We start from the raw sequence: 27,917 nt of genomic DNA on the forward strand, positions 1-27,917 counted from the left end.
GTCTTATGGTTTCAGAACCGATGAAATGAGAATCAGACTTGAGCATACTTTTTCCAGTCACCATGGTCAGAGAAGACTTGAATGCAGATACCAGAACACATAGAAAAAGGAAATGTCTGTATTTGCATGCTTTTAAAGTGAAACATCATGCAATGGTTTGTTCATCTTCTTCTTTGCAAATTGCATGTGTTATAAAAGTTTGCCATAGACTGCAGTGACAGTACATGGTGTATATTTTCCAATAAAAAGCACTAGAAATCAAAGGCAACCAAGATGTATATTTTTGCTAGAACATTTCTCAGCTACATAAGATTGAACAGTTAGCTGCAACCATATCCAAGAATATACAAAATTCTGCCTACAGGAATAAGCCTTTCAAGAATGTCAGTTCTGAAGTAACTCCCTATGGTGGCTAACAGTTAAAAATAGCTAAGTATTGTGCTTTCAAAATTATCTACTTAATGACATAGAGATCAGAAATGAAACAAGCCATGAGGTTAAGTGAGGAGAAGCAGTTCAGAACCAACAAAATAAACTTTCTAGAACACAGAAGGTATGCATAGCTAATGGGCAAGTGTGCCAAGACGTATTTGCTGGACAAAACTTTATTTTCCTTTCATAAAACTAAATGATAAATGATTGCTCAGCTGGAATCAACCTGGGGTACTTAAGGAAAATTTATTTGGAAAGGTCACAAAGAATGTATTTCCAGAAAACATCTGGACTAGTCAGCCTGGATGTAAAATTATTGATCATTAACGGATTACTGGGGACTCCAGATAAGGGAGCATCAATGAATCAACAGAAATATACCTATTAGATACCTGCAAAGTCCACCACTATTTTAAAAGACAAGTTTAAAATACCTGCCTCTTGTAATTAGTCCCATGTCCCAAAACAGAACTAATTCTAACCTTTCGTTTTGCTTAAAAAGCCAGAAACCTTTTCTGCCGCTGTTAAATAGTATGGAAACAGCTATATTTCTTCCAAAGCTTCACTAGCACCAGTTCAAGCCACAGCTAGTGAACTGAACAATATTCATCTGTGACAAGGTTATGTGTAAAACTTGAAGGAAAACTTTTCTCAAAGTATAATTCATAGAAACAAGCTACCCAGCATAAAGTATGTTAACAGTTTTATTTTTTTGTATGTTAAATACCATGGGACAGGGCTGTAAGGATGAAAACTTTAACAACTGCCTCACAAGGGGTAAGAAATTCTGCCATGATATTAGCAAAGTAAGGTAAAGGATAAAATTTACACACTAAGAGGAATCATTTCCCCGCAGAATGCCTCATCATATTCCTGAACAAGTGGGATTAACATTCTAATAATCATTTTCCAAGAGGCAAGAGCAACAGATAATTTTTTAAAGGATTATTAAAATAACATTTACAAGACTCTGAACAATTTTTGAACTCTTATTAAAACCACAGAAAGAAAGAACAATTCTTTATTTATGTATGACTTTTCATAAAGGACTGAATGTGCAACTGACACCTGCTATTGATGAATTAATATACAATTTGTCCAGCAGCCGACCAGTTTGTCTTTTTATTGTGTTGTCTAACCGTGCAAGATCATTAGAGGCAAAGCCTATATGATGCTGTACACAATAATGGTCACTTGGGGCCATACTACCAATGAAGTGGTAGGTAAATACATTTTTTTTCTGGCCAAGAAAAAAAAGGAAGCTGCATTCTGCATGCTTCTCTCTCTTTTTCCCCTCTCTACAAGATGAATTTCCCTAAAAAGAATCCAATGAAAATGGCTGCAATTACAACAAGAAGTGAGGGAAGAGGATTGGAGACATTATCTCGGAGAGCCAAGCCTGATGTTCCAGGTTTATCCAAGTGTGCCACCTTTCTCAGCCTCAAACCTTCATCCTGAAAACACATGAGGGAAAATAATCAATCAAAAATTATCAAAGAGATTGTTTCAGATCTGAATTTAACCAAAACATTTTAAAACTTAAGACAGGTTTATTTATTTGTGTGTGTGCACACTATCTGACTTTAAAAGATGTCAAAATGTAGCACATAATAAAACATAGCATGTTGGGTATAAATTAGTAACAACAGCAAAATATATTAATCCTTCTACTGTTATTTACTATCAATAACAGCCTGTTTACAAAACCTGGGAAACAAAAGACCCAACTATTTAAACTGTTCCACTGATGATGGCAATTTATCCCAGAACACCACTATTAGCTCAGGATTGCGAATTAATCAAACAGCATAACACTGGACCTTCTAGATTTTCAGTGACCACAGGATTTGCATGGCTTTGTGTAATGCTCAGAAATGAAACATAAAGACAAGAAAACAAGGGGGGGGGAGTTTACACTGCCTTGTATGCAAGGAAGTGTGAAAGCTGAAAAGTGGGGCAAATCCTATCTCTCCTTTACCCTCAACCCCCTGTTCAATAACTGACTTCATTTAGGACAGTCCCCTGATTCTCGGGAGAGGCCAAACCCCTTCTGTCAGTGGAAGCCACTGACTATGATTGTTAGTCAGGCTGTCATAGTATTATTTCAATCAATAAAATTTATTCGACCGTCAGTCAGTACACAATCATTATCCATACAAAGATTAAAACGTCATATTATTTCAAGGGTGAGTTGGTTTTAAATCAAGGAGATTTTAAAATTACCAAGAAAAAATGATCAATTTAAGTAACTGAAAACTGATCCCCTTTAGGAATAATATTTTCTTAAGAATACACTCAAATATATTATAACAAATAAGATACATGTTCACAACTAATTATTATTCCTATGTACTTGTATAGTGCCATCAGTACAAGGTACTTTGCAGAATAGAATAAATCAGATAGGTCCCTGACCCCAAGGGGCTTCCCATTTAAGATGGGCAGTGGGTGGGGGAAACTACAGGGAGAGGCAGAGAATGCCAAGGGTAGGGAAGAAAGAACGTGATGAGATATTTTATAGGCCATGTTGGAAGTGATGCATAAGGAGCAGCAAGGAAAAACAGTCAGTCATGTAACAGAGGAAGGGACCTTCAGTCAACTGTGGTAAAAGCCAAGAGAACTGATGTCACGGGCAAGGACATAATGAGAAACAAGGACTAAAAGAGTGAGACAAGGCTGCAGACGAAGAGCTAGAAGCATAATCCAAAATTTTAAATCATGCATACCACATACCGGTACATTTTACACTGTGCATAATTATATCTGCCTAAAGATAAGGGACAGGTTTCTGTTTGGCTCTCTGTACACATGCAAGCATACTAATCAAGATCACTTACTTGAAGGCTACAGCTGTACTACCACATATGTTTATCTAGAAATTAAGCACTACTGAATTTGGATTTACTTCTGATTAAAACTTCATATATCAGGCTGTAAATAAACTGAAACTTTCTAGGAGCAAAGCTAATAGTTACTAGGCAAAGAAGACTGTTTGGAATCCCAGAGCTTTGGCATGAGCCGAAAGAATTTCTACTTGCACATGGTATATGAGGTTGGTGATTCCAGCCACATACCGTATATACCCGAGTATAAGCCGACCCGAATATAAACCAAGGCACCTAATTTTCCTACAAAACCTGGGAAAGCTTATTGACTCGAGTATAAGCCGGTTCACCTTTGCCGCTGTGGAGGAGGAGGAGGAACGAGCAGCCCTTTGGGCTGCTCCTTCCTCTTCCTCCTTTGCCAAGTTTGCATTTATGCGAGCAGTTCAGGAATGGAACAAGCTGCCTGGGGAGAGTAAAGAACCACTGTTCTTGTACGCTTCTTAAGGAATGGTTGACTGGGGAGAGTGGGTGGCGGCACGAGCGGAGAGAAAGGGCTTCTTTCTCGCCACCCCCACCGCCCGCCTCACTCGAGTATAAGCCGAGGACAGCTTTTTAAGCACAAAAAATGTGCTGAAAAACTAGGCTTATACTCAAGTATATACAGTAACTGCAACTCTTGGACTGAAATCATATGCTTTCAGATACTTGGACTCTCTACAGTACCTTGGGGTGGGAGTGGCTCTTTCGGGAAGGGGAAGTGAGAAATCTTCTACATGCACGTGGAATACTGCAAATTGGATCCAAGTCAGTGTTGGTCCATGAGATGCAGAGTAAGTGTTATGTTCTTTTGTTTGTAGTCATAAATCTTCATGATTTAAAAGTCGGTGATCCTGCACTCCTATTTTATACCCTCCAGCTACCTCATCTCTGCAGAGTGTGAAGTTTTCATGGACACTAGAACATAGGACATACTCTTGATGACAATTACAGGATGACATCTCTTGGATTCAAACCAAGAGAACCTCACAATAAACTCACATATAAAAGAAAACACTTTCATAGAAAAGAAAGTACTTCTTCACATAGCACAGTTAAACTATGGAACTTGCTCCCACATGATGGAATGCCAGTGATAGTCATCAACTTGGGTGGCTTTAAAAGAGGATGGAGCAAATTTATGGGCCTATCAATGGCTGCTAGCTAAGACAGCTATATACTGCCTCAGCAGTTGGAAGCAGTATGTTTTTGAATAAGAAGCTAGAAACTACAGGAGGGGAAAGTATTCTTGTCCTTGAGTCCTGCTTGTCGGTTCCCCACAGGCATGTAGGTGACCCAGGCAGGATCTTAGAGTCTTAAATCCTAGTTTAAAATGTGAACTAAGTTTTAAGAATAATTTTATTTTCATCAACAAATTTTAGCTATCCTGACTAGTAAGATTCTGGTTTGATATTCTGGTTTGGAGGTAGTGCTTAACAACAGGCACATGAATAGAGGAGGCTTGGTGCCAATAGGACTATCAGTTAAGAAAAGTCACTTAAGTTGAAACCAGTGTGAAATTATTTTACTGTGTGTTATTAAAAAAATAAACTTTATCTCCGACATTAAAAATTTGAAGATTTAAACATACTCTGGCTGGGAAATTTGCTGTAGGTTTGCTAAATCCTGTGGGTGACATCCTTTCCTCCCCTCTGCAGTTCCTTACACTCCTCCAAAATCTGCTCAGATGTGAGGTGTGTGGGGAGGAGAGCCCTGTGAAATCCCATCATGTCTGCTACTGTGATGTTGCCTATTGCCTACCAATTCTTTGTTCTTGGAAGAAAATGATATGGGATGTATAATAAGGGTACTATGGTAAATACTTCCCTTTAAACAGGGTGGTTTTTTAAAAACAACTTTCATGAATCTGCTCTTATGAACTTACTCTCAGATGTCTGTTTTCCTCTGATAGTTTCACCACATCCGCCTGAAGTCTTTTGCATTCTTCCACTAGCTTCCTTGTTTCGGTGTCATTAAGTGAAACACTGTGTGGTTTTGGCATTGGACCATCCTGTTTAGCTGTATTCAGTATTGGAGCAGATTTGCTTGCATCTATGTCATTCTGCAAATATTAAAAATGGTTTTCAAAACAGGATTTTCTTTAATCAAAGCTAGCATTAAGCATTTTTTAGTTTTAGTACCACCGGGGGGGGGGGGGAGAATACCAAGTTAGTTACAAAGATGACAAAGCTGAAAAAACAACCAGAGAATAACCATTGTTAAAAATGATTGATAAAGATATGTTGTAGGACCATTTTCCCATTTTATTTCATCTCTGAATTCATTTTGCTCAGTTAGAGCTTTGCATTCTGAAATCTGTGTATGAGCTTTACTAAATCTTTCCCAAAGAACAAATTGTTTTAAAATAGAAGTATGCACAAGCCTGTGTTCTCTTACAGTTCCTAACACAACTGAAAGGAATAAAATGTAAACAGATGAGGTATGACAATGGAGAACAAAACACTAGGAGATGTATAGTATAGTTATTACACTAAAACCTAGGTCAAGGAGAGAACAAAAATATCAGCATAGATACCTGAAAGCAGACATTGGCAGACCTCTAATACAAAGAGCAATTAATTAGAAGACAATGAAGAAAGATGGTTATTATTTATAAAATCCAGATACTGCCCCTTATCCAAAGATCACAGGACAGTTTGCAGTATGAAAACAGAAAATTAACCAAAAAGGGGGGGAAATACACATGCACATGAGAAAGTTGGGGTGAGCTAGTCAGAAGAGCCAAAGGATCTCCAAGTGGTTTAAGAATAATGACAGTGTGCTGTAAGTGTGATTCTGTAATTGCTGTAATTGTCTGAAGTGGTAATTGCTTGTGTAGCTGAACGTGTATAAAAGATAATGCCCGAGAGGATCAAAGTTCAGTCAGCCTGATTTTTTAGAAGGCTGACTCTACATACATTTGTATTAATAAATGCCTAATTTTTCACTTAAAGTTATTGTCCACTGGCATATCTTGGGAGAACCCTAGATAGGTTGAACCCTTTATAAATTTTTCCAACATCAAAAAAATATTTTAAAATTCAAGTGGATTAAAAATAGAGAAACAATTCGTACCCACCTGATTCTAAGATGAGAAAAACTCAACAGAAATAAACATCTTAGCCCTGGGTGTAAGACAGACAGTAATCGAGTCCACACAATGTTCCTGATGACCCAATCATGGTTGGGAGATTAGGAATGTCCCTGGGCTTGCACACTCATGCTCCCCTTTCTTAATGTGCTTGCCAACTGTGATTTTGAGCTAACCAGGATTAGCATTAACATCACTGCAAAAGGTAATGCTGCCCTACAATTAGTTGTTATAATGGAGAGGAATAAATTAGAGCATGACAGAAAAAGAAGTTAGGACATCAAGAACTGAAAAACTATGTATTTTATGTGGCAGTTACTAAGCACAGTGGCCAATCTGCAATACGACTCAAGAAACTTCAAATATTTAGGAAACATTTTTTACTGTATTTGATTATAATACAAACAGTATAGGCTTGAATAAATGATATGGCAATAGTCACAGACTTGCTAAGTACAGTAAGACGTCATTGGGTACGTTATATGCATTTGACACATACAAGGCTGAATCAAGCACAAAATTTGGCTTCCTAAAATTATCATAATTTTTTAAAAGAGTTTTAATAGGAAACATTTATTATGTATAGTACCTAGGCCAGTACAAAGTTTGTAATTAAAATAACTAACATTTCAGGTAAGTATATTTTGTAAACTAATAACCCGCTTAATATCAACTGCTATCTCCATCAAATATTATTGACACATATTTCTTTCAGTTATGGCAAATAATTCCACCCTATGCACATTCCTTTTTTGCAGGAAAAGTGCAAAACATGGTTTGCTGGTTCAGAAATAGTGACAAACTATGATTTGTGAAAACCAGAAAATAACCACATGTACAAGGGGAGGACAGAGTGAATGGGCTCTTTTGAGGCAGTTCTCAGAACCAAACCATGGTGTAATATCAGAACAAATCCAAAGATTTGTTTCCAGTTGCCAAGGAAAATTAGGCTCCTGCCCTAAGACTGTTTCAACTGCCTTACTGACCCTTTTTGCTCCCTTCCAACTGAGGCCTTTCACTTCTTCCCCTTGCCATATATCTCAATCCTAACAACAAAAATTAATAAAGCAAAATTTGAGAGCAGGATACACTACAAAAGTAATGCCATTTTACCCATTTTCATAGTTGAGGTCTTTCTCAAAGGTCTTTCTCAAATAATGCTCTCTTCCAATTTAAGCCTAATTTGATAGTTTCTTGGCTAAGTAAAATAAATTTAATTAACCCCTGAGGCACTAAAAGAGTCTGAGTACTTTCAGCTCCCTAAAACAAACCTGATTCATCTTGTGTTTGACCTCACTGCCTTGCTCCATCATGTCAATCTTCTGGCTATAACTTGCAGGTATCTGAAGATTCTTGCTGTTGGATGGAGTTATGTGTACGGATCCTGATGAAGATAAAGTCTGAGGTGGAAGCTGAGACATGCCCTCAGCACTCAGCAGATCTCTCATTGCAAGACTTAGGGGCGTGACTAAACCAACGGCTAAAGGATTAGGCTCTGCAAACCCTCTCTGCTACTTAGAAAAACATAAATGTTATGCACAAGCAGTCAAGTAACAGCTTACAAGACAGGAATAGGCAAAAAAGCTGGTTTCTTTTATTGATTTTATTGAATAAGGGTGCAAATCTAATCACACTTAGTATAGAGTAAGCCTCACTGAAAACAGCAGGACCTACTTCTGGCTAAAAATGTATATGACTGTGCTATACACAATACAGCGGTACCTTGGTTCTCAAACTTAATCCATTCTGGGAGTCTATCCGACTCTCGAAACCATTCGAAAATCAAGGCACGGCTTCCGATTGGCTGCAGGAGCTTCCTGCAGTCAAGCGTAAGCTGCGTCAGACGTTCGGCTTCTGAAAAATGTTCACAAACCGGAACACTTCTGGGTTTGCAGTGTTTGGGAGCTGATTTGTTCAGAAACTATGCTGTTTGGGAACCAAGGTTCCACTGTATACTGTAAACTATATACAGAACCATGTATAGAAGCTAAGGCTCCTTTTGTTGGGGCTTCCACAGCACTTCCAACTGCTGACAAGGAATTTTATAAGCAGTTTGGCAGCAGAACTTCAGCGGCAAAACCATAGCAAACAGATTTCTGGCTGGATTATAGTATATCCTCCACCTCAGTTAAGTTCACTATTTCCTCTCTCCTATTTTCTGTAAAGCAGCACTTTCTATAAAAAATAGCAGCACTACATAACTAGTTGTATCAAGGAAACTTGCTTGAAATACAAAAACACCTGCAAATAATCTTCTGGTTTAATAAATGGAAAATTAAGCTAGCAAATAGAGTTTAAAATCAAACATCAGTGAATGGTGGACAAAGTGAATAATACTTCTGAAAAGCTTAAAATTGTCTTTCTTCTTAAGGTGGATGGTATAGTATATAACTTTCTACCCCAACCCTAGAGATTAAAGTATGGTCTTCCCTGCCTCTATTAATTATGGACTGGTAAATTACCCCAACCTACTAGATTTAAAAGTTCCTACATCCTTGTCTAGATATAGGTTTTACTTTTCCCCACAACCCAACCATGTATAATCATGTGAGAAATTCTTTCTAGCAGCACCTTAGAGACCAACTGAGTTTGTTCCTGGTATGAGCTTTCGTGTGCATGCACACTTCTTCAGTATCTGAAGAAGTGTGCATGCACACGAAAGCTCATACCAGGAACAAACTCAGTTGGTCTCTAAGGTGCTACTAGAAAGAATTTTCGATTTTGTTTTGACTATGGCAGACCAACACGGCTACCCACCTGTAACTGGAATCATGTGAGAGTTGGCCCTCAACTCTCCCACAGCAACCTCTTCCTCAGGTACACTTTTCAAAATATTGCAAATGGAATTTGAGGCCATACATTTATTTACCTTTGTGACAATGACCACAATAACTAAGCGGCAACAGCTTGGGCCATTGATGCGGGGCAGGGGGAGAAGAGGAAAGCATAAAGGATATTGGAGGGCAACAGATTTGTAGAGGCAAAAGAACGAGGATTTAAGTATCACAGGCAGGAATCTTGAGTTGTGCCAAGGTTATCATCATGTCATTACTGTGGCTATCTGAAGTTTTTAAATATTTTGCAAAACAATTGCTCATTTAAGTCTCTCAATAACGAAACTTAGAAGACAGCTTTAAGAACATTACAGATCTCAGAGCCTTAGTAGTTTTTGATTAAATTTAAGAGTGCTGTGCTTCGTAGCATGATCTTGGCAATATCACTTTCTAGATACCCTGCCTACAGTTACACCAGTGGCAGGGCTAGCCCTGCTTTGGGAAACATTATGAGATGGCAGGCGGTAAGGGCAGTAATTGCTGTCTGAATGCTGCAGCAAGTGTTTTGTCCCTGAACGGGAGAGAGCACTGGAGCTCTACTTTAGGCAGCAAATGTCTTGGGTCAACACTGAGCAATGGTGCATCTCCATGCAGGAATCAACAAAAAGCACATCCTTGCAAATAGTATGACAACCATGTTCCGCTGCCCATGTGCAACTTAACAACAGGTACCAGATAAGATGGTGCAGCCTAAATTGGCAAAGAAGGAATTGGCTGCATACTGTCAGCTTCCTTTTCTCAGATCTCACACTTGTAGCTTTTAGCTACAGCACTGAAATAAAAAATAAAGAAGTTCCTATGCTAATAACCCCTTTCACTCATGCTTCCAACTTGTTTCATCCTCCTTAACAGGAGAGTATTATAGGATTGCCCGTAGCTCACTGTGTCATAAAAACATAGAGCTCTTAGCATATATTACCATACTGCTTTTTCTTTTGAACTGCCACCCTTCTTCAAAGATTTTATGTGATCATACACAAGAGTCTTGAAGTTTTGTTGCTCAGTTCTCTGTGACAAGGTCATTACACCCCATCTTCCCAACTGACTAGCTTGCACTCACTGTGTAAGTAACACAGTTTTCAAGAGGTGGAAGCAAGGAAGCTTTCACTTTGACAAAATGAGCTAGGGATATGCATGCACAATTTCATATGGCACACATCGATGCAGAAATAGACTGATAGAGAGGTTACAGAAAATAGTGCACTTATATGCTAAAAATAAATGTAAAAATACAAAGCTTTTTGTGTGCTACTGAATCACTGTTTACACTCCCCCATATTATAATTTATTTAATACAATTACATAAACTGTTCTGATACAAAACAACTACGAAGCACATTCTTAGCTTAAGATACATTGTTATAAAATCACTACTTGAAGTTGTTTCGTTTTTGTTTATCTACTTACCAGCTTATCATTTTCATTAGGCATTTCAAATACACATCTCAATTTGGAGTCCATTAAGTCATCAGACTTTGCATCCTTCCACTAGGACAATGAAAATAAATTAAATTTTAGCTGCTTTACTTAACAGCTTTTTAATAAGTCATATGCAAACTTTGTCAAATACACAGTATTTTAAGATTAAATAGGCTTAGAAATGGGAAATCATGGTTCAAATAATTACTTAGACATGAAGCTCTTAGGCAAATCACTGACCAAGTCTGGGAAGATATTAAGCAAAAATATGCACAAGTCTTGTGTCTGAGCACACTGGGGTATGTCACTATAAGTTTTCCTGGTTTAATTAACCATACATTCCCACTATATCCAAATTGGGAGGCTATGGTTACCAGAATCTGAAACCATGGTTTGTTCCAGTTCTGGCAAGCACAGGCTTCCAGTTTAGATATAACAGAAAAGATAACATACACAGGCATGGGGCTTGTGCACCTCTCTGCTTAATAAACAAAGAAATGATACTATCTTTCAGCCTATCTTCAGTGCTTTGGTAGATATCAAATAGGGGGGAAACTAAAATATGTCATGTTCAAACATAGTGAAAAAATGATTATATTATTTTATTTTTTGTTTGAATCAGGCTATCAGGAAGGAAATTTGATTGGCATATTCCCTAAAAGAAGAGATTCCCCATACTTTCTAAATTAGAAACTCCGAAGTTGTATTTGCCACAAAATTGATAAACACAAGACTCTTCAGATTGTAGATCTTATCAGGGGAAGTGAAACAGCAATCCAATAAATTACCAGTAACATGGAAACTTTGCAGCAGCATTTATGAAATTTAAAGGCAGAAAACAAAGATAATCCTTGTAGATACTACTTCCTGAGCTTAGTACTGTACAACCATCTTATATTCTACTGAAATTTTGTCAGAAAAGAAGCACCACAAAACATCCTTGTTACATAAAACAGTATCATCTTTGAGATCCTGACTGAGAGAACAAGGCCATTTTTTTCTTCAAAATAGAAGTGGTAACATAAAGCACACTTTAAAAAAAAGTGTGACCAACATTAATGTCTAATGCATTAAAATGGCTAGTTTATGCAACTAGTTCCAAGTAAGTATTGGTGTAACAACGACTGATGGCAAATACACTGTTTTCCCCCTGAAGATGAAGAAAGCAGCTGAAGGCTTAGTTCCTAAGTGGAATGTACATTTTGAGGTCTCTCTCAACAGTATTCTTCCAGCTTGTGCCAGCAAAGCAGCAGAGGAGAAGTTGGACAGACTCAAAATATATGTTGAACATAATACAAGAACCCCAATGGATAAAACAAGGCAAAAGGCAAAAAGTAAGAATTCATCTTGTTAGCTTACAATACTAAAATTAAATCTAATTACTTACCACTGCTTCCATATCTGTAATGTTTGAGGGGGCAAAGATTGTCTGTACCATAAACTTATGTTTACTCTTCTCATTTGGATCATAATCAAAAGGCTGTAACATCACTGTATAATAGACAAAGTATGAATTACATAGAGGCATGCAACCTACTTTTCCTGTCAATTTCAAAAATTTAAACTCAGCATGAAAGAACTGTGCAATCATTCGGAACAGATAATAAACAAGATTTCTTGCAAGAATCAAGTTCTATAATTTATTACAAATCTGCCTTTTATGGTTATCTGTTATGCCCCAATATTATGAAAACAAGTTCACTTGCAAAATCAGGATTTTTATTTCTACATAACAACCTGAGCTTCCAAATTTGATGTATGTAATTAAGTTAAAGCAGACAGAAGTTTGAAACATCTGAAAATGGTGGGAAGAATTTATTAAAGGGACACCCATTACCACTGTGATGTATACAGATACTGGGTAAGAGATGCCCAGGACCTTGAATGTTACCAAAGGAGGATAGAAGGGATCTTCCAAACTCCTTCAAACAGGAATGATATGATCAGCAGAGAAAGAGAGTTTGCAGAGAATTCTTCTTGCCCTAATATTTTGCATCTATAATTTGGATCCAAAGATACACTCCTTGGATCCAAGCTCTAAAAGAGAATGAGTTGAGAGAGTTGACTTCTTCTAGTCTCATCATCAGAGAATAGGAGAAGGATGGGAGAGAGATTGGAGGCAGTCAAGCATGGGAGCTTGGAAAGCCTACCACGGAGTATGACACCTTGATCCTTTATAGATTATCTATAGATGATCTAGCTCAGTGCTCTTTTTCATATGTGTGTCTGCCTCCCAGACAGTATCTCTGTCACTCTCAGGAGACAGAGGGATGCTGACCAAGAGACAGAGGTGCTCAATGGAAGACAGGCAGGCACACATACAGTCAGGAGCCCTGCTGCAAAGCTGTCCATGGAGTAAGAGAGTGTTTTCTGCATGGGCATTTTGTTGTGTTTCCATGCTGCATGCCGAGAAAGGTAGCTCATTTCTTAGTATGCAAAATGTAAGTCAATAAAACTCTTATGTATTAGTGTGGATGTGTGACTGCAGTCAGTGTTTGCGTGCTTTGGCCCTGTCCATTTTGGAATTTGCCCTGCTCACTGCTCATGTGGACCCAGACAACTTTCATGATTAATAATAATAAACTTTTATTTGTATCCTGCCCTCCCCCGACCGAGACCAGGCTCAGGACGGGTAACATCAAATATAAACATTGATCTAAAATCAAACAATAAGTAAATCACATCTTAAAAACAAGTCAACATAAAATTAAAATCTGAATTAGATGGGTTTCCACAGGATTTGGGTTGGGAACAGTAAATGCTCATCAGGCCCAACTGTGTACGCTGATCTTATATGGGGCCTCAAAGGAATGGGGCCCTTAGAGAGGAAAAAGGTTCCACACTGCTAAATAAAAGAAAGAAAAACAGCCAAACATTTTTACCTGATACAGTTACAGAAGAACCTGGGTCAATAATTCCACTGTTTGGCCTCACACAGTATCGACGAGGTGCTGTAGTCTTCACTTTAAAACATACTTTTCTGTCCGATGGATTTCGTAATTTAAGATTTGTAGTGACTACATCTGTGAAGGGACCTGAAATTGTTAAAGGTTTATGTTTAGTAATTAGTCTTTTTGTTAGATGTGATCTCCAAAAACAGGCATCACAAGCAAACCAATGGTCCAAATCAAGACATATCCACAGACCATGTTTAAGAGGTAGTCAATGGTGACCAGCAAGTTATTATTGTCTTCTATCCTTTCTCCCAATATCTTGCAGTTTAGAAAAGCCTGTCAGCAAGTCCCTGCCTCAATTAATACTCTTTTTGTGCTCTGCTCAGGCAATGTTTCTCTGGCTGGTTTTTGACAATTCCCTTCTCCTCCTATAGTCCCCATGACACAGCCCATACTATTCAAACCCTCTGGAGATACTTTTCAGAGGGCAGAGTGGAAAATAAGTTGTAAGAACAGCCTTCCAATCACGTAGCCATTGGTGCTATGGCAGTGAAAACACCAAAATAAAAATTGGGAATAATTAGGAAAAGGATCCTCTGTGCAATACTGTCCAAAACCTCTCCTGCCTTTGCCTAAACTACTCCGCTATCACAGGAATATGATGTCCAAGCTGAAAGGGAAGGAAAAATATTGTTTAGGGAATCTGCAACATTTATTCTGGAAAACAACCTCATGGAAGAGAAAGACTGGAACAGGAACATGCATCACACACATATACCAGAACTGTAGTGGTTTCTGTTCTTCAGAGACCTACTTCTGAACTGCCGAGAATGGTCTCTGAAAAGACAGCATAATTCCCCCCGTTGCAACACTGGGCTGGGAGGTTCATCTACTTCTAGCTCAAAACTCCAATGTGGAGGAAGAAGCCTTGTAAACCAATTTACACAGATTGGTGGGCCTCATCTGGCCCATGGATCAGCACCCTGCACTATGCCAACCTATTTGCATGACTAACAATAAAAACCAGCTCTTCTCATTATGCAAGGATCCATCAATTTGAATTTATTATTATTATTATTATTATCATCATCATCATCATCATCATCATCATCATCATCATTATTTAGGCTGGCATCTCACTAACAGCCACAAGGATAAGCCACAGCTGAAAAAGAATGAAAAAGAGAAGACACGTAAACAACCAGAGGCAAGCATGCCAATGAGGCAGCAGATAGAGGCAGAGGTCTCAAAGGACAAAAAGAAGGGAACAGTGGCCAAGAAAAGAAACAGTGGCGAAAAATCAGCTGTAAAAAGATGTGCCCTGCTATGACCATATTGCTACAAAAATTCCCATCATTTGGTGGGGATCCCATTTGAAAACAGAACTATACATTTGTGTCATTATGTCATTACATAGATCTATGGTGCACCTGCATTTGAATACTCCCTGCAGCTGGACGATCACTGAGTAGCTAATTACCAAAATAAGCCAAGCATCTTGCATACAGAGAAAGGTTGAAGAAATCAGAATATTTTAGTTCAGAAAATGTAAGACAAGATGGAACATAATAAAGCTTGTAAAATAATGATGTGCAAGGAATGAAGAAAAGTATTTCCTCTTTCTGAACTCTTATGTTCTTGGGTAGTACAGTGAAATTAACAACTGGTCCAGAACCAATAAAATGAGATATTTATTCAACATATAAATGCACTGGCCAGGAAATTTAAAAAATGAATGAACTGGCAAGAGGTGTAACCACAGAAGCCAAAAATGGATTCTTCAACATGGAAGATCATGTTACCCTTGCACAAGCGAGTTGGAATTTCTCCTATGCAGCCCCCATTTGGAAAGAAATTATCATTTGACTTTAACCATTTCATTCCAAGAGCTCTCTAAATCCTCTTCAACTTAAAACAAATAAAAAAAAAACCTGGCTCCTTCATACTCAGAGACAACATCTATCTGATCACCAAATTCTAGGGACAAATAGGCCCTCTCTTCTATCACTACTTGTGTGTTTTCCAGGATCAGCTTACTGGCTGCTGTTGGTGACAGAGTGCTGGACTACACTGAACCCAAGTCTGATGTAGCAAAACAATTATGATGGAGAACAACTGTCAGATCAGGTGGCATCTTAGTAGCCCTTATGCTACATGCAACCATTATTCTTCTGTAAACAAAATATGAAAAGAAGAAAATAGCTCATGTTTGTAACACATACATGCTAGACTGTCAACATGGTACCAAATTAATAGTATCGGTGTATTCCTGAACATATGTCAACTTACGCAAGAGAAATTCTTAGCACAGAAAGCTTTCTAAAAGCTGTTTTGCTCTTAAATGACAGTGGGAGATATTACTTCTATGGTGAAATTAAACAGTGTGAGTGCCTGCAGAATTTTAAGGGAGCGACTTATATTTGGGTATTATCTCCCCCCCCCCCTGAATTTTAAAGGTGTGGCTTATATTCGGGCCAATAGGGTATATAAATAAAACACAGGTCTTACAGGTTCCACCTGACTAAAAAGCCACATCTGACTATACAACCAAAAATGATTGTTAACACAACTAGCCAAGATGGGTTTACATACAATCCCTTTCTAATGTCATTCATCTAAGAACCATTCAAAGCAATTAACAGGATTAGCACTGAATTTCCAAGGGTCTCCCCCAGAAGTGAATAAAAGCAAATCACATGCTGAAAAGGCTCTGCTCCAAAAACAGAATTTGCCTGTTATTAACTGTAGAACAAAAAATAACTTAACTAAAACTGACAGATTTTTCCTTGATGCACAATTATTTTCAGTCATTTTCTAAATTTCTATCACAGGGTAAAATACAAAGAATTATTGTTAGCACACCATTGTTAATAATATAAACAATATGAAACTGAAGAAAATGATGCATGCAGCTAGATAATTAGAAGTCTTTTAAAAATAAAAGACTTTAGCTTCAATGTAGCCAGAAACTGGTCAACGGACTTATTTCCGAATTACTTCAACAAAATCTCGTTACCACTAAGGGCCTTGGTGTGAATGCTTTTTAGAGCACTGCTTGTTGAGCTATGTTTGACTATACCAGGGGTTGGCAACGTGCGGCCCACGAAGACCGTTTTACCGGCCCACGAAGACCGTTTTACCGGCCCACGAGCTGCCCGTTTGCCGAGTCCCGTGCGCGCTGCACTATACCAGCATGGTGCGGCGCCTTGCCGAGAGGAGCCGGAAATTGCGGCTGCACACACGCAGATATTGGAAATTGCGTCTGTGCATGTCCAGACGCTGAAAATCGCTTCTGTACAGGCGCAATTTTTGGTGTCGCGCTGCACCAGTCCAGCCCACGGATGAACTCCGTGGGAGTGATCTGGCCCATGGCCGGTAAACCTTGCCAACCCCTGGACTAAACTGTAGACAAACTAGCCTTAACCAGACTGGCTTGAAAATGCATTCGGTATGCTACACTTTTAAAATTAAAGGGTCCTCCTGGTATCGTGCTACATATTGCCAAAGCTAAGGATGAAAGTACAGCACTACAATTTTCCTCTTAACATCTTCTCATAAAGAAATGAGTATGTCACATTTCACTTAATATTGAGACTGAGATCTGAAATTTTAGCTATCTTTTAAGCAGAGCTAGGCAACAGGTATTCTAATGCAGCCCTAATCTCTGCTTATCGACTTTACATTTATGTATTACATAGCATTCATTGATCAGCTTTAAATTGAAGCAGTATATGGATTTTGTACATTCTTTTCTTCTGTGCTTTTAATTGGTTTTAGTGTTGTTTTTAATAGGGTTACTTATTTAATTGTTAGTATTTATACTGATACTGTGTTTCTAGTTGAGTTCGTTGAAATTCAAGCTCTGAGCCGCCTTGGATTCTGTACCAAAAGAAAGGCAGGATATAGCTTAAATCAATCAAGAAAATATGAGGGATTGATGTTTTCTTAAAACAAACAAACAACACCTCATTGACTTCCCAAACTACATGATTATTTGAGACTAACAGCACAAGACTATGCATGTCTATTCAGAAGTAAATACCTCAGGTACGTATGTATAGGATTCCACTCTGAGATTGCAATCAGAGTAAGTCTGAGTGAACCTTACTTCTAAGTAAACATGTACAAATTGGGTGGCAACTCAATTCTCCCGACCCCATATTTAATGGCCACAGTGCTTTACAACACGTAAGATTCTCATACCAAGTGCTTCCTTAAACCACCCCAGTTCACCCACCCATGGCATAGCAAACTATGTCAGCTGTACAGCCTGCTTCCTGTTCTTGGCACAAATGTCTTCTAGGTAACTGAACTTTTCAATCATACTGTCTATGTTTCCAATTGTACACTGCAGTGCCAAACCAGGAGTGCCAGCAGCTGTTTATGAGGATATAAATGCAACATGTGCCAATGATGTTCACTATGCTAGTATAAACGTTACGTATATTTCTCCATTAAATGTAACAAAAAAAAGCACAGAATATATTCCATTACCAACAGGGGCTGCATGTTACACCATTTTAAATGGCTTCTAAATTTTATGATATTGGCTTGGATCAAATATGCCTTTCTGCTACCAGAAATTGGTTGTTTCTGACCTACTGGTAGAGAACTACATTAGAAAGTGATTCTATATCCAAATAAGTTATTCTACTTGTGCAAGCTCCAGCCCAAGATTTGGCACATGCCCTTTCAAATACTTTATGACCCGTTAAAAGTAGTTCATGCACTACTTATTCAACATGTTTCTCAAACTGTAATGCAAACCCTGATATACCTTAGTACTGTGCTGCAAGTAACCTTCCACTAGTACTTGCACAAGAGTATAAGGAATAGCATGTAAACATTTTCTTCTTTAGACAAATCCTAATAAAGTGATTTGGCATTCAGAACAACCCAAGCAATTTTTGCCTTACCTATAACTAGAGATATTCTGTGTGGAGCTCCATGTGGGGCTCTTCAGCCTGGTCCAAAAGCTCCAGCTAGTGTATAATACAGTGGGCCTACTGCTTGTGGGAGGAGGGCTGACTGTATGTGACATCTCTGCTAAAGCATCTGCACTGGCTGCCCAAATGCTACTGGGCAGGTTCAAGGTTCATGGGTTGCTATACAAAGCCCTGAACAACTAGGGTCCCGGATGCCTTAAAGGCCACCTGAGTCCTTATATCCCAGTGAGAATATCCAGAGGAACACTGTTAGTTGTTCCTGACGAGAAAAACCTTTTCTCTGGCCCTTTGAACACTTAGATCCTCTCACCTCTGTCCAGAACTCTCCTGTCAAAATCATGCAGCTCTTCCTTCCCTCATGCTCTATCATTTCCTCTATAAATACCTCCATTGTCCATGACCTTTAGTCATTCAACTACTATCATCCTCAGCCTGTCCAAAAGTCTTATACTCTTAGAGCAGGTATCCAACATGGTGCCCTCCAAATGCTGTTTGACTACAACTTCCAATAGCCTTAACCAGCATGGCCAAAGGGCAGGAATGGTTGAGCTGTAATCTTAACCAGTGTTAGAAACTGAAATATGAAAGCTAGGAGCTAAATGGCACCTATAGGCACAACATTATAGGCACAAAAACGGAATGTCTAGGCACACTTTTTAATAACAAGAATACAAAGCTGTAAGTGAATGAACTGCAGCTAAAATCTAGTCTAGTCCTCATCTAAAGACTGCAAAAAACAAAGCCATGCTTCCCCTTCCCGCCTCCCTAATATTCTTAAGAGAGTCTCTTCTCCAGTCTACAGATAATGGTTGGAAGCGGGGGAGCAGAAAAGGTCCTCCTTTCCTTTCACTCTGCAGACAAGCCCCGGATTCTCCCTACACACCCTTTCCTTCAGATAAATATATCTTTTTTGGCACCACAACTAACACATATTAAAGGCCTATACAACTGATGGCAGAGACACCCACCTTGAATGTCCAGTTCGCAAACCTAAGACTTGCCATATTTTTCCATGTATAAGATGACCCCTAGATATATTGGAAGTCTAGCGGGGAGGAATTTCTCCTCCCACAGCCTCAGCACCAGCAGTACCAGTTTTAATCTGAAATCTTAGGAGCAGTACTGTACCCAGAGCTCAGAAACTGCCTGCGTTTATGAAATTCCCTGTCGCTAAATGTGCCTAGAACAATGGTAGTTTCGAACGCTGATCTTAACATCTGGAAGGGACCATGTTGGCCACCTCATCTAAGAACGATCCCATTTGCTCTCCCTTGCCGCCCCATTGAAGCCCAGAACACCTAAGTGATGGCACCATTCCTTCAAATTCCTCTTCAACAATCACCTATTCCATGAAGCATCTGGCTTAACCCTTTTGTTTGTCTCTGACCCCTCGCTAAGTACCTAAATTTAAAGTTCTTCAGGATTTATCTTGATTATATTACTTAGTAAAGAATCAAATGCATTACTCATAATAATAATCTGCCAACATATTACCTCATACAAATGGAAATTGGATAACTAAATTTATTTTTGTTGTTAGTTTGCATGTTACATGGAACAGTAACTCATATATTTAAAAGTCATACTTTCAAATAATACTACTACTACTTGTCCAGCTTTAAATCACTTCATAAGCAAGGAAAAGATAAGAAGAGATAATAAACAGGTACAATAAAATGTTTTCTCTTATGTGAAGTTATTTAATCGCATTAACAGACTCTTTAAAATTAAAATGTTTTTTTAAGGAATCTACAATATTCCTTTAAAGTCAACTTACCTTGTCTTCATTTTCAGCACACTAAAAATCACATTAATAATTTAGAGCAGTATACCAGCTGAGATAAACAGCTACAGGAAATGCAACATACTGATACTCTAGGTATGATGAACTAAGCAAATAATACTATGTAAGCCCCAGATAATACAGACCCAGCCAAGATCAAACCCATTACACACCTAATGTTTGCAACAAATATGTCAGGCCTTATTTCAACAACCAGCTTATCATTTAGCAGACCAACAAAAATGATGGTTCCAAAGCAAACACAGCACAAAAAAGTTTGCAGATGGATACTGTAATAAGTTGACTGAGAGAAAAAGAACCCAATGCATTGTAAGTCAAAATTATTCCTGCACCAGGAGAAGTTACTGATGAGCACATTCTTTGTTGTTGTATTAGTAGTTAAAATATGGTATGCTGCTTCTAGATATACAGAATTCCCCTCATGAAAGGCTACCTTTGGTCTGATAGAGGTTGGGCTCTTGTCTGTGTCCTATGGACATTTTTATGCTGCATTCATTAATATTATTAAGGCTTTTGTGCAACAATATAATGGTATGATGTGCTGTGGCACATTAGACAAATTATTCTGGAATGAAGTACCACCTAAGGTACTTTTACTAGCCTAGATTGACTAACATTTCACAATATGAACTAGTTGTTCATTACAGCTCCTTAATTATCAATACATAACATACATGACCCTATATAGTTCGTCTCTAAAACAATTTCATCCAGTAGAAATCCTAATGACATTGCATTTATTAAACTGCAGTCTGGTGGACAAATATGAGCAATCATTATACAAAAATAAAGAGCATTAATTCCCACCTACCATTCCATAACTATTCTAGATGTTTACTACTTTCTGGTTAGAAGTTACACACAATACTGGAGTGATATTATGCTCAGCTGACTCAAATCTACTAAAGACATTTCTGACAAACTCCTACAGTGATATCCCAAAACTCCTCTGCTTCCCAGCTTTAAGTAGCCCAATTTGCTTTAACTGGCTCTGTATTCAACCACTGCTGCACAGGTGGCCACAGAGCTATAACAGGCAGAATTTTTATTCCCAGTTTTATACTTCTGTAACCATACTTCATACTACAACCTCCCTATAACTTTCTAGCAGTGTTATTAACTGTATCGTCTATACTGTTGTGCTCTATATTGATTTGCAAAGATAAAATATAAATAAAGGATTCCAACTGCTATACAGGAAGCCATAAATTTGTTACAAAATTGCTTTAGTGCTATGATCATTCCATGAGCAGAAGGGTCCTTCCATGGGCAATATTATTCTGTCTGATATAATCCAGTGCATTTTATGTGAAATACTGGTAAGATGGCAACCTGCGAAATTAAAGGTGAAATCAATACCCATCTGCCCATCCGCAACTTTAAGAACTGAGTAAAAATTATTTCCAAGTAAACATGCATTAAGATTGCAGAACTAAAAAGCATTTTGGACTTAGAATGAATGAAACCAAGTTTGTTTTGGCCAATGATGTGGGACAGAATATTTTCCAGCGCTTTATTTTTCCACTTCAGAACTTAATTAACAACAATGCACGGATATAAACGGAAAATATATTAGGCGAACTTGGCAGTTTCAATGTTTTTAGCATTGCTTACTAAATACAAGTAAAATAAAGATGCTAAATTAGATCATTCTCTAGCACATAAAAAACTTCTAGTGCAAATTTCCATATGCAAACTACCATAACTTGCATTGGATTTTTTTTCTAAAAGACTCTCATCACTGTTTTCAGTCCTATAATTCTATTTCTGACCTAATATATTTTGCAGTACAGTATATTTCCACCTTAGAATATGGTAGGTGCCATTCATCACAGCACCCCCCACAATTTGATGTAATAATTAAAATGTACCAACACAGAAGTTTATGCACCCAGGAAGCCAATTTACTATCTCACTTAATGGACTTCTGAAACGTCAATGCAAATGTCTAATCAATATGAGGGCTGTTTCATATTACATGTATGCAGATCTATTTTCATACTCCACATTAGACATGCAGAAGCCAAATACCAATTTGCCCCTAACAGGTATCTTTAAAATTACAGTAAATGAAAGATGTGTGTATATGAAACTGTGATGCAAGAAACAGCTATTACATTAGCCAGATCATGAAAATTCTCACTTAGTTTATGTTTTTCTCAAACTTAAGACACTGAAGGAAAGTAAGTTTTAAAAGACATACCGACATATGACAGATACATATTTAAAATGCCCCAACCCTGCCTACATGAAAGACATACCAATGACCAATTTTGGCAACTGATCTTAAAGGCAGAGGGATGGGTTTAATGGTGAGCTATTTTTACTCTTAAGTGCAAGCGTCTCAATTTGCAGTGTGTATCATTTGCAATACCAGCAGCTATGCAATGGTGAACTATACTTCTGTTATCAGATCAGTTTTAACAATTATCCACCAAGTCTCCAACATTTTGCAGTTTATAGTTAAGCCTAAAGTATTCTACAGCCTCTGTGCTCTACTTGCAGAGATTTCCAAAAATGCTTAAACCTTTTGATGAGCCAATACAATATTACAAAATATGTCATCATGACTTCGCCATGGTGAAATTCCATCAGTAACTGAACTACCTGTACTGTACTTGAAATGTAATAACTAAGCATGAAATGTTGTTCTTTAATATGGGCAGTGTTAACAATGGCTAGTGTAAACTTGTAACCAACAGAAAATAGTTACATGTGGCACCTTAAATCCACTGGGTGAAAAACAATTATTTAACCTGCTTGTGTAATGGAACTTCTGGTTTCTCTTTTCCAGTGTGAGAAACTCACAATATATAAGCTAATCGCCAAATGGCACCTTAAACAAAAGTTGTGGTCACCACAACGGAATGTCTAGACACAATTTTTTAGCAATGAAATTTATTTTTATTATGATTTTTCATTTCATTTCTATACTGCTTTATATTTTAAAGAAATAATGTGTTTACAACACATTAAAGCATCAAATAAAACAATCCAGAATAAAACAAAAGCAAGCTTCAAGGAAAACATTTCAGATTCTTCCATGAGTGACATTTTGCTTTCCCCTATTTATTTATTTATTTATTTATTTACCTACTAAATTTATATAGCTGCCCCATAGCTGAAGTACTCTAGGAAGCTAGTGTGTTGTAGTGGTTAGAGTATTAGATTAGGACCTGGGAGGCCAGGGTTCAAATCTCCACTCAGTCATGAAGCTAACTGGGTGACCTTGGGCCTGTCACCGCCTCTTAACTTATCTCACAGGGTCGCTGAGGTAGGGAGGGAGGAGGGAGGGAGTGAACCATGTACTCCTTGGAGGAAAAGGTGGGATATATATGCAGTAAATACAGTAAGCTCTTCTGCTTACCTGCTTAAGAAAGCTGGAGAAGCCAGCCAGATGGAGATCTGCATGTGGTCACAACTGGACTCATGCCAGTAGCAAAACACAACTAATTTCTAACACTGCTCTTCTCTAACCTCCACCTGCCCCCCAAATTTGTTTCAAGGGGTCCCCCAGAACATAGTTACAATAAGCTGTCTTCTATTGGGTCAAGCTATTCGCCATGTAACCAAGTATTTCAGCTAGCAATTGCTTTCCAAAGCAGACATCTCTTTCAGCCCTACTATATGATAAAATTTAAATCGGATATCTGAGGGATTTAACATTGCTATTCATGATTGAGGCCCATCTATTTCAAATTTAACTTAACCACATGCAGTTATGCACTAAACATCATCCATTATTATTAAGAATGTTTCATCATTACTGGATTTAAGAGACTTTTTATTAAGAAACGCTTTCTTTTTTTTTACAAAGGAAACATTTAAAAATAAATTTTATGGCAATGCAATAAGCTATTAACTCGAAATCAGTGTCCTGACCAGAGAAAGACAGCCTGGCACTGACTGCTCAACTGTAACTTTTAAGAACATAAAATAGAAATTCTGAACTTATATTTGAAATACTTTTGTCTTGTTTACCACCTAAGCACACCTGCATTAACAGCAACATACAAAGGCAATGAAAGTGACCCATTTGTTTGTACTACTCAAATGGTGAACTACAGCAAAATCTTTCATTTTGAATTATGATGTAAAGAGTTCTAGCCTGTTTCAGCATATTACAATTTTTTAAAAAGTGTTTATATTATAAGCTTTTCTGGGGTTTAAATATGGATCCAGTGAAACTACTACCCTTATTCTAAATACATTAATGCCAATGCATTGTCAGCAATGTCAAAACATCGCTGGAACTGTGTCATAAACTTTCAATTATTTTGTATTAGCACAATTCTTGGTGTAACTTTAAACAATTTTTTACAAGCTGCGGTATGTCTAAAAATCAGGTTATCATAACTACTGAAATTATGTTGATTCCTATAGCACTTACATCCTGATCTGAAACATTTGCACTGAATTGTCTGCCTGCAATGTCAGGGTAAGGTCACATTTGTGATATTGCACTGGCACAGCACTCCATATATTCTGTCCTAAGTCTTTATTTGTTAGGGAAACCTTGTTTTAAAATTGTGGCAGAAATCCAGTTTATCAGAGCTCTGGATGAGAATGTGTCCAGATCCTTCTGTATTCTGAAACAAACTGAAATCCCATTACTTAATTGTTTCAATACATTTGGCAATGACAACCATTTTACTTATAAGGTAAAGGATCCTTGGATGGTTAAATCCAGTCAAAGGCGACTATGGGTTGCAGTGCTCATCTCACTTTCAGGCCAAGGGAGCTGGCATTTGTAAATATTTGTATATTTATTTATACAAATGTCTATATATGCCAGTGAGACTCAAGGGCAAGACTCAGTAGGCGTACACTTGTTTACATGCACTGTACATTACCACATTGTGGTTGCTACTCTAAACAAACTTGCTTAGAAGTTTTATCAGAGTAAACAGGCTTACAAGTATATTCATTTCAGATTTAAATTTAACTGAGACAACAGTACTAAACACACTAACTTGAATTCAAGATAACTTACTTTTGAATAAACAGACTTAGGATAGTCCAGCATACCAAGGGTAAGGTCCTCTATGTATTCTGTCTAGCTAAGGACTGTACATCTTCAGCTTTGCCACCCAAGTTGTTTCTTTTAAGCTGAAAATGCCATTGACTGGGCTTTATACAAATAAAGCAAATGTTCTTCTTTTAAGTTACTTTTGAGTTGTGTTCAGGTACTATAATGAAACCACTATCTGGTTTTATGCTATAGATTATTCTAAAAATGCAAACATGTTATCAGGAATTTAAAAAAAAATGATTTAAAAAGTAGCATGCCTCCCAACAGGTAGATGCTTCAAAAAATCCTCTGAAGTAAACCTTAACTGATTCAACTAGATGACTTCCCCAAATAATGTAAGAACTAAAGCTTAAGGCCTGCTGCAGACCCATGTATACTTACCTGGGAGTAAATCTAATAAAGCTTACTGGGAATTACTTCTGAGTAAACACACATCAGCTCAGGCTGTATGTCACACAAACTTTCAATGGCCAGAGTCTATAAGAATTCCACAGATGTTTCCACAACATTCTATCTTACCCATCATCCCACCTCCACCACAAAAAAACCTTATAACAAGTAACTTTTATCAATTAAGTCTAAATTTTTACATTACATTTTTATATCTTCCTCCTGAACACATAATCTGTAAATTTCACAAAAACTAGTAAGATTCCCAAGCAATGAGTTTAGCTTGAGGTTTTAAACTAAAACTGATTTATGATTGTCAAGTTGCAAAGGAGCTTGAAGATTCTGAAATGCTATTTAAAATATAAAAAATAAAATAAAGAAATTAAATTATAAAATGCTACCTGAATTCACAACTTCCTTCTTTGAGCAACAAAATTACTTTATCACCCCAAGTGTCCAAAAAATGATCACCAATGCGTCATTTTAACTGTCTTCAACCCTAAACTCCCATTAATCAACCTTTGAATATTACAAACTTGCTCAAAATGATATATTTTTCAGTTAGAGTTACGATCTAGCTCAAGGTAGGTTATAGTATTACTATAGTCCTCCCTACACCTAACTCTGTAACTTAAGTAATATTAATTCCTCTTATAAACTGACAACTGTGACCTGTTATTTCCAAAGTCATCCATTCAACCTAGTGCTAATCAGAGACAGAGTACAATTTTAGGACTAACAGAATATGTTTACTGTGTTTTGGCAATTACCCTCCAAGAATCTTGGCTCTTTTTCCGAATACCATTACAATTTCATAACCATCACTACTGCTATAATGGGGGATAACTAAAAAAAATTAACATTCTGTATATATTGTATTAGAAACATTCATCAAATAAGAACACATGGAATACCGAAGCAACAAATACTCAAAGCGCAGAAACTTATCCTGTAGTACTTTGTACACGATTCTTATATTTGATGCACGGTCTCAGGAAACACACCTGCGGGGTGGGGGTGGGGAAGCTTTTTAATTCTGCCAACAACAAAAACGTGTCGTTCACTAAACCCAAGATGTCCAATATCAAGTGTCGTTGCTATGGAAAACGCCCATAACCGAGCTCCTTACATGACACGTCAGAGGGCGTTGGTGCAAGATACCACCACTCGACTACAGGTATATCAGAATGGAAGAATCGAGGTGGAAACGAAATCAGGGAAAGGGAAGGCGCCGCCTGAAAATGCAGGAAGCGTGTATAGTCCGTCCGTCCCCCATCTTATACAAGGGTTGCCCAGCCGCATCTTGAGCCTCTCCTGGAAACACGGAGGCCGGTGGTGCAAAAGCTGTCCCCGCACTCCTCTTGACAGCGGCAAGCGGGTGGCCGGCGAAGAGCAGATTTGGCCCAAGCAGGGCCTGGTCCAGGCTGCGCTGCGGAAGAGGAGCCCGGGGAGGGGCGGAGGAGCTGGAAGCGCCTAAGGCCGGCTCCGCAGACTCGCCAGGCCAGCTTCCCTCTCTCGCCCTTCGCCGGCCGCGATCGAGCTCGCCTGCGCCGGCGGATGGACCCGTAACTGGGGACGGCGAAGCCGGCTGCTCAGGATGACGCGGGGAGGTCGGAGAAGCGTGGGGGGGGGGGGGGAGAGAGGCTCCCGCCTCACTACCGCACACCGACGGCGAACCGGGGCGGGAGAAGACAGGAGGAGAGAGCAAGATGGCGACGGCGACGCCTCGTCCCGTCCCTCTCGATTCAAACCTCCCACCCGAATCTCCGGGGAAGGAGGGCGGCTGGGCCAGGCCTTCTTGCCGCCAGCTCCGCTCTCCTCCCCACATATCTCAGCCCCACAGCTAAACATGGGGCCGGGCGGGGGAAGAAAGAGTTGCCTTTCCCCGTCCAGCCTTTTAGGTATCGCCGCCGCCGCCGCCCTCCCCCACCCATTGGGAAGCATTTCTGCTCCTCCGCCCGCTCTATCTCTCTCTCGTACCTTTGAATTTGAGGTCGGTGGGCGGATCGAGGACCAGGATCTGTTCGTGCTTGGAGAGAGCCCCGGCGGCCGCCATCGCTACTCCCTCGCTCGCTCAGTCCGGGAGGAGGAGGAGGAGGAGGAGGCGGAGAGGGCGGGTGGATAGGTAAAGGGAGGACACTCCGGTCGGGGAGGGAGGGAGGGAGGAAGGAGAGAAGGGAAGGGGCGCCGACCGAGGAGTAGCAGTCGTAGCAG

At 38.7% G+C, this 27,917-nt stretch overlaps 1 protein-coding gene across 2 annotated transcripts; it reads right to left on the minus strand.

Annotated features, from left to right (window-relative positions):
• Positions 1-258: 258 nt before the first annotated feature.
• Positions 259-27,917, minus strand: VAPA (VAMP associated protein A). Of its 2 annotated transcripts, XM_033154883.1 has the most exons (7): positions 27,684-27,917; positions 13,520-13,672; positions 12,025-12,128; positions 10,626-10,706; positions 7,656-7,895; positions 5,179-5,355; positions 259-1,886 (listed from the first exon to the last, which is right to left on the minus strand). In XM_033154883.1, exons 1-7 carry the CDS (start codon positions 27,757-27,759, stop codon positions 1,731-1,733), a joined length of 987 nt encoding a protein of 328 aa, XP_033010774.1. In that variant the 5' UTR covers positions 27,760-27,917; the 3' UTR covers positions 259-1,730. The 2 variants fall into 2 exon arrangements, with proteins under 2 accessions (XP_033010774.1, XP_033010775.1); XM_033154884.1 differs by lacking the exon at positions 7,656-7,895 and having other exon boundaries at positions 1,731-1,886; positions 27,684-27,826.

This window comes from Lacerta agilis, chromosome 7, assembly GCF_009819535.1.
Source record: "Lacerta agilis isolate rLacAgi1 chromosome 7, rLacAgi1.pri, whole genome shotgun sequence".
Classification (NCBI taxonomy): domain Eukaryota; kingdom Metazoa; phylum Chordata; class Lepidosauria; order Squamata; family Lacertidae; genus Lacerta; species Lacerta agilis.

What these genes read in the sequence shown, in the direction of transcription:
- VAPA (XM_033154883.1), bottom strand. Translation starts at nt 27,759, where the DNA reads ATGGCGGCCGCCGGGGCTCTCTCCAAGCACGAACAGATCCTGGTCCTC. An exon ending in TTCTTCTGTAACTGTATCAG is followed by an intron (nt 12,129 to 13,519) that starts GTAAAAATGTTT and finishes TCTATTATACAG; the next exon opens with TGATGTTACAGCCTTTTGAT. An exon ending in CTAATGAAAATGATAAGCTG is followed by an intron (nt 7,896 to 10,625) that starts GTAAGTAGATAA and finishes TTTTCTAAGTAG; the next exon opens with CAGAGAGGGTTTGCAGAGCC.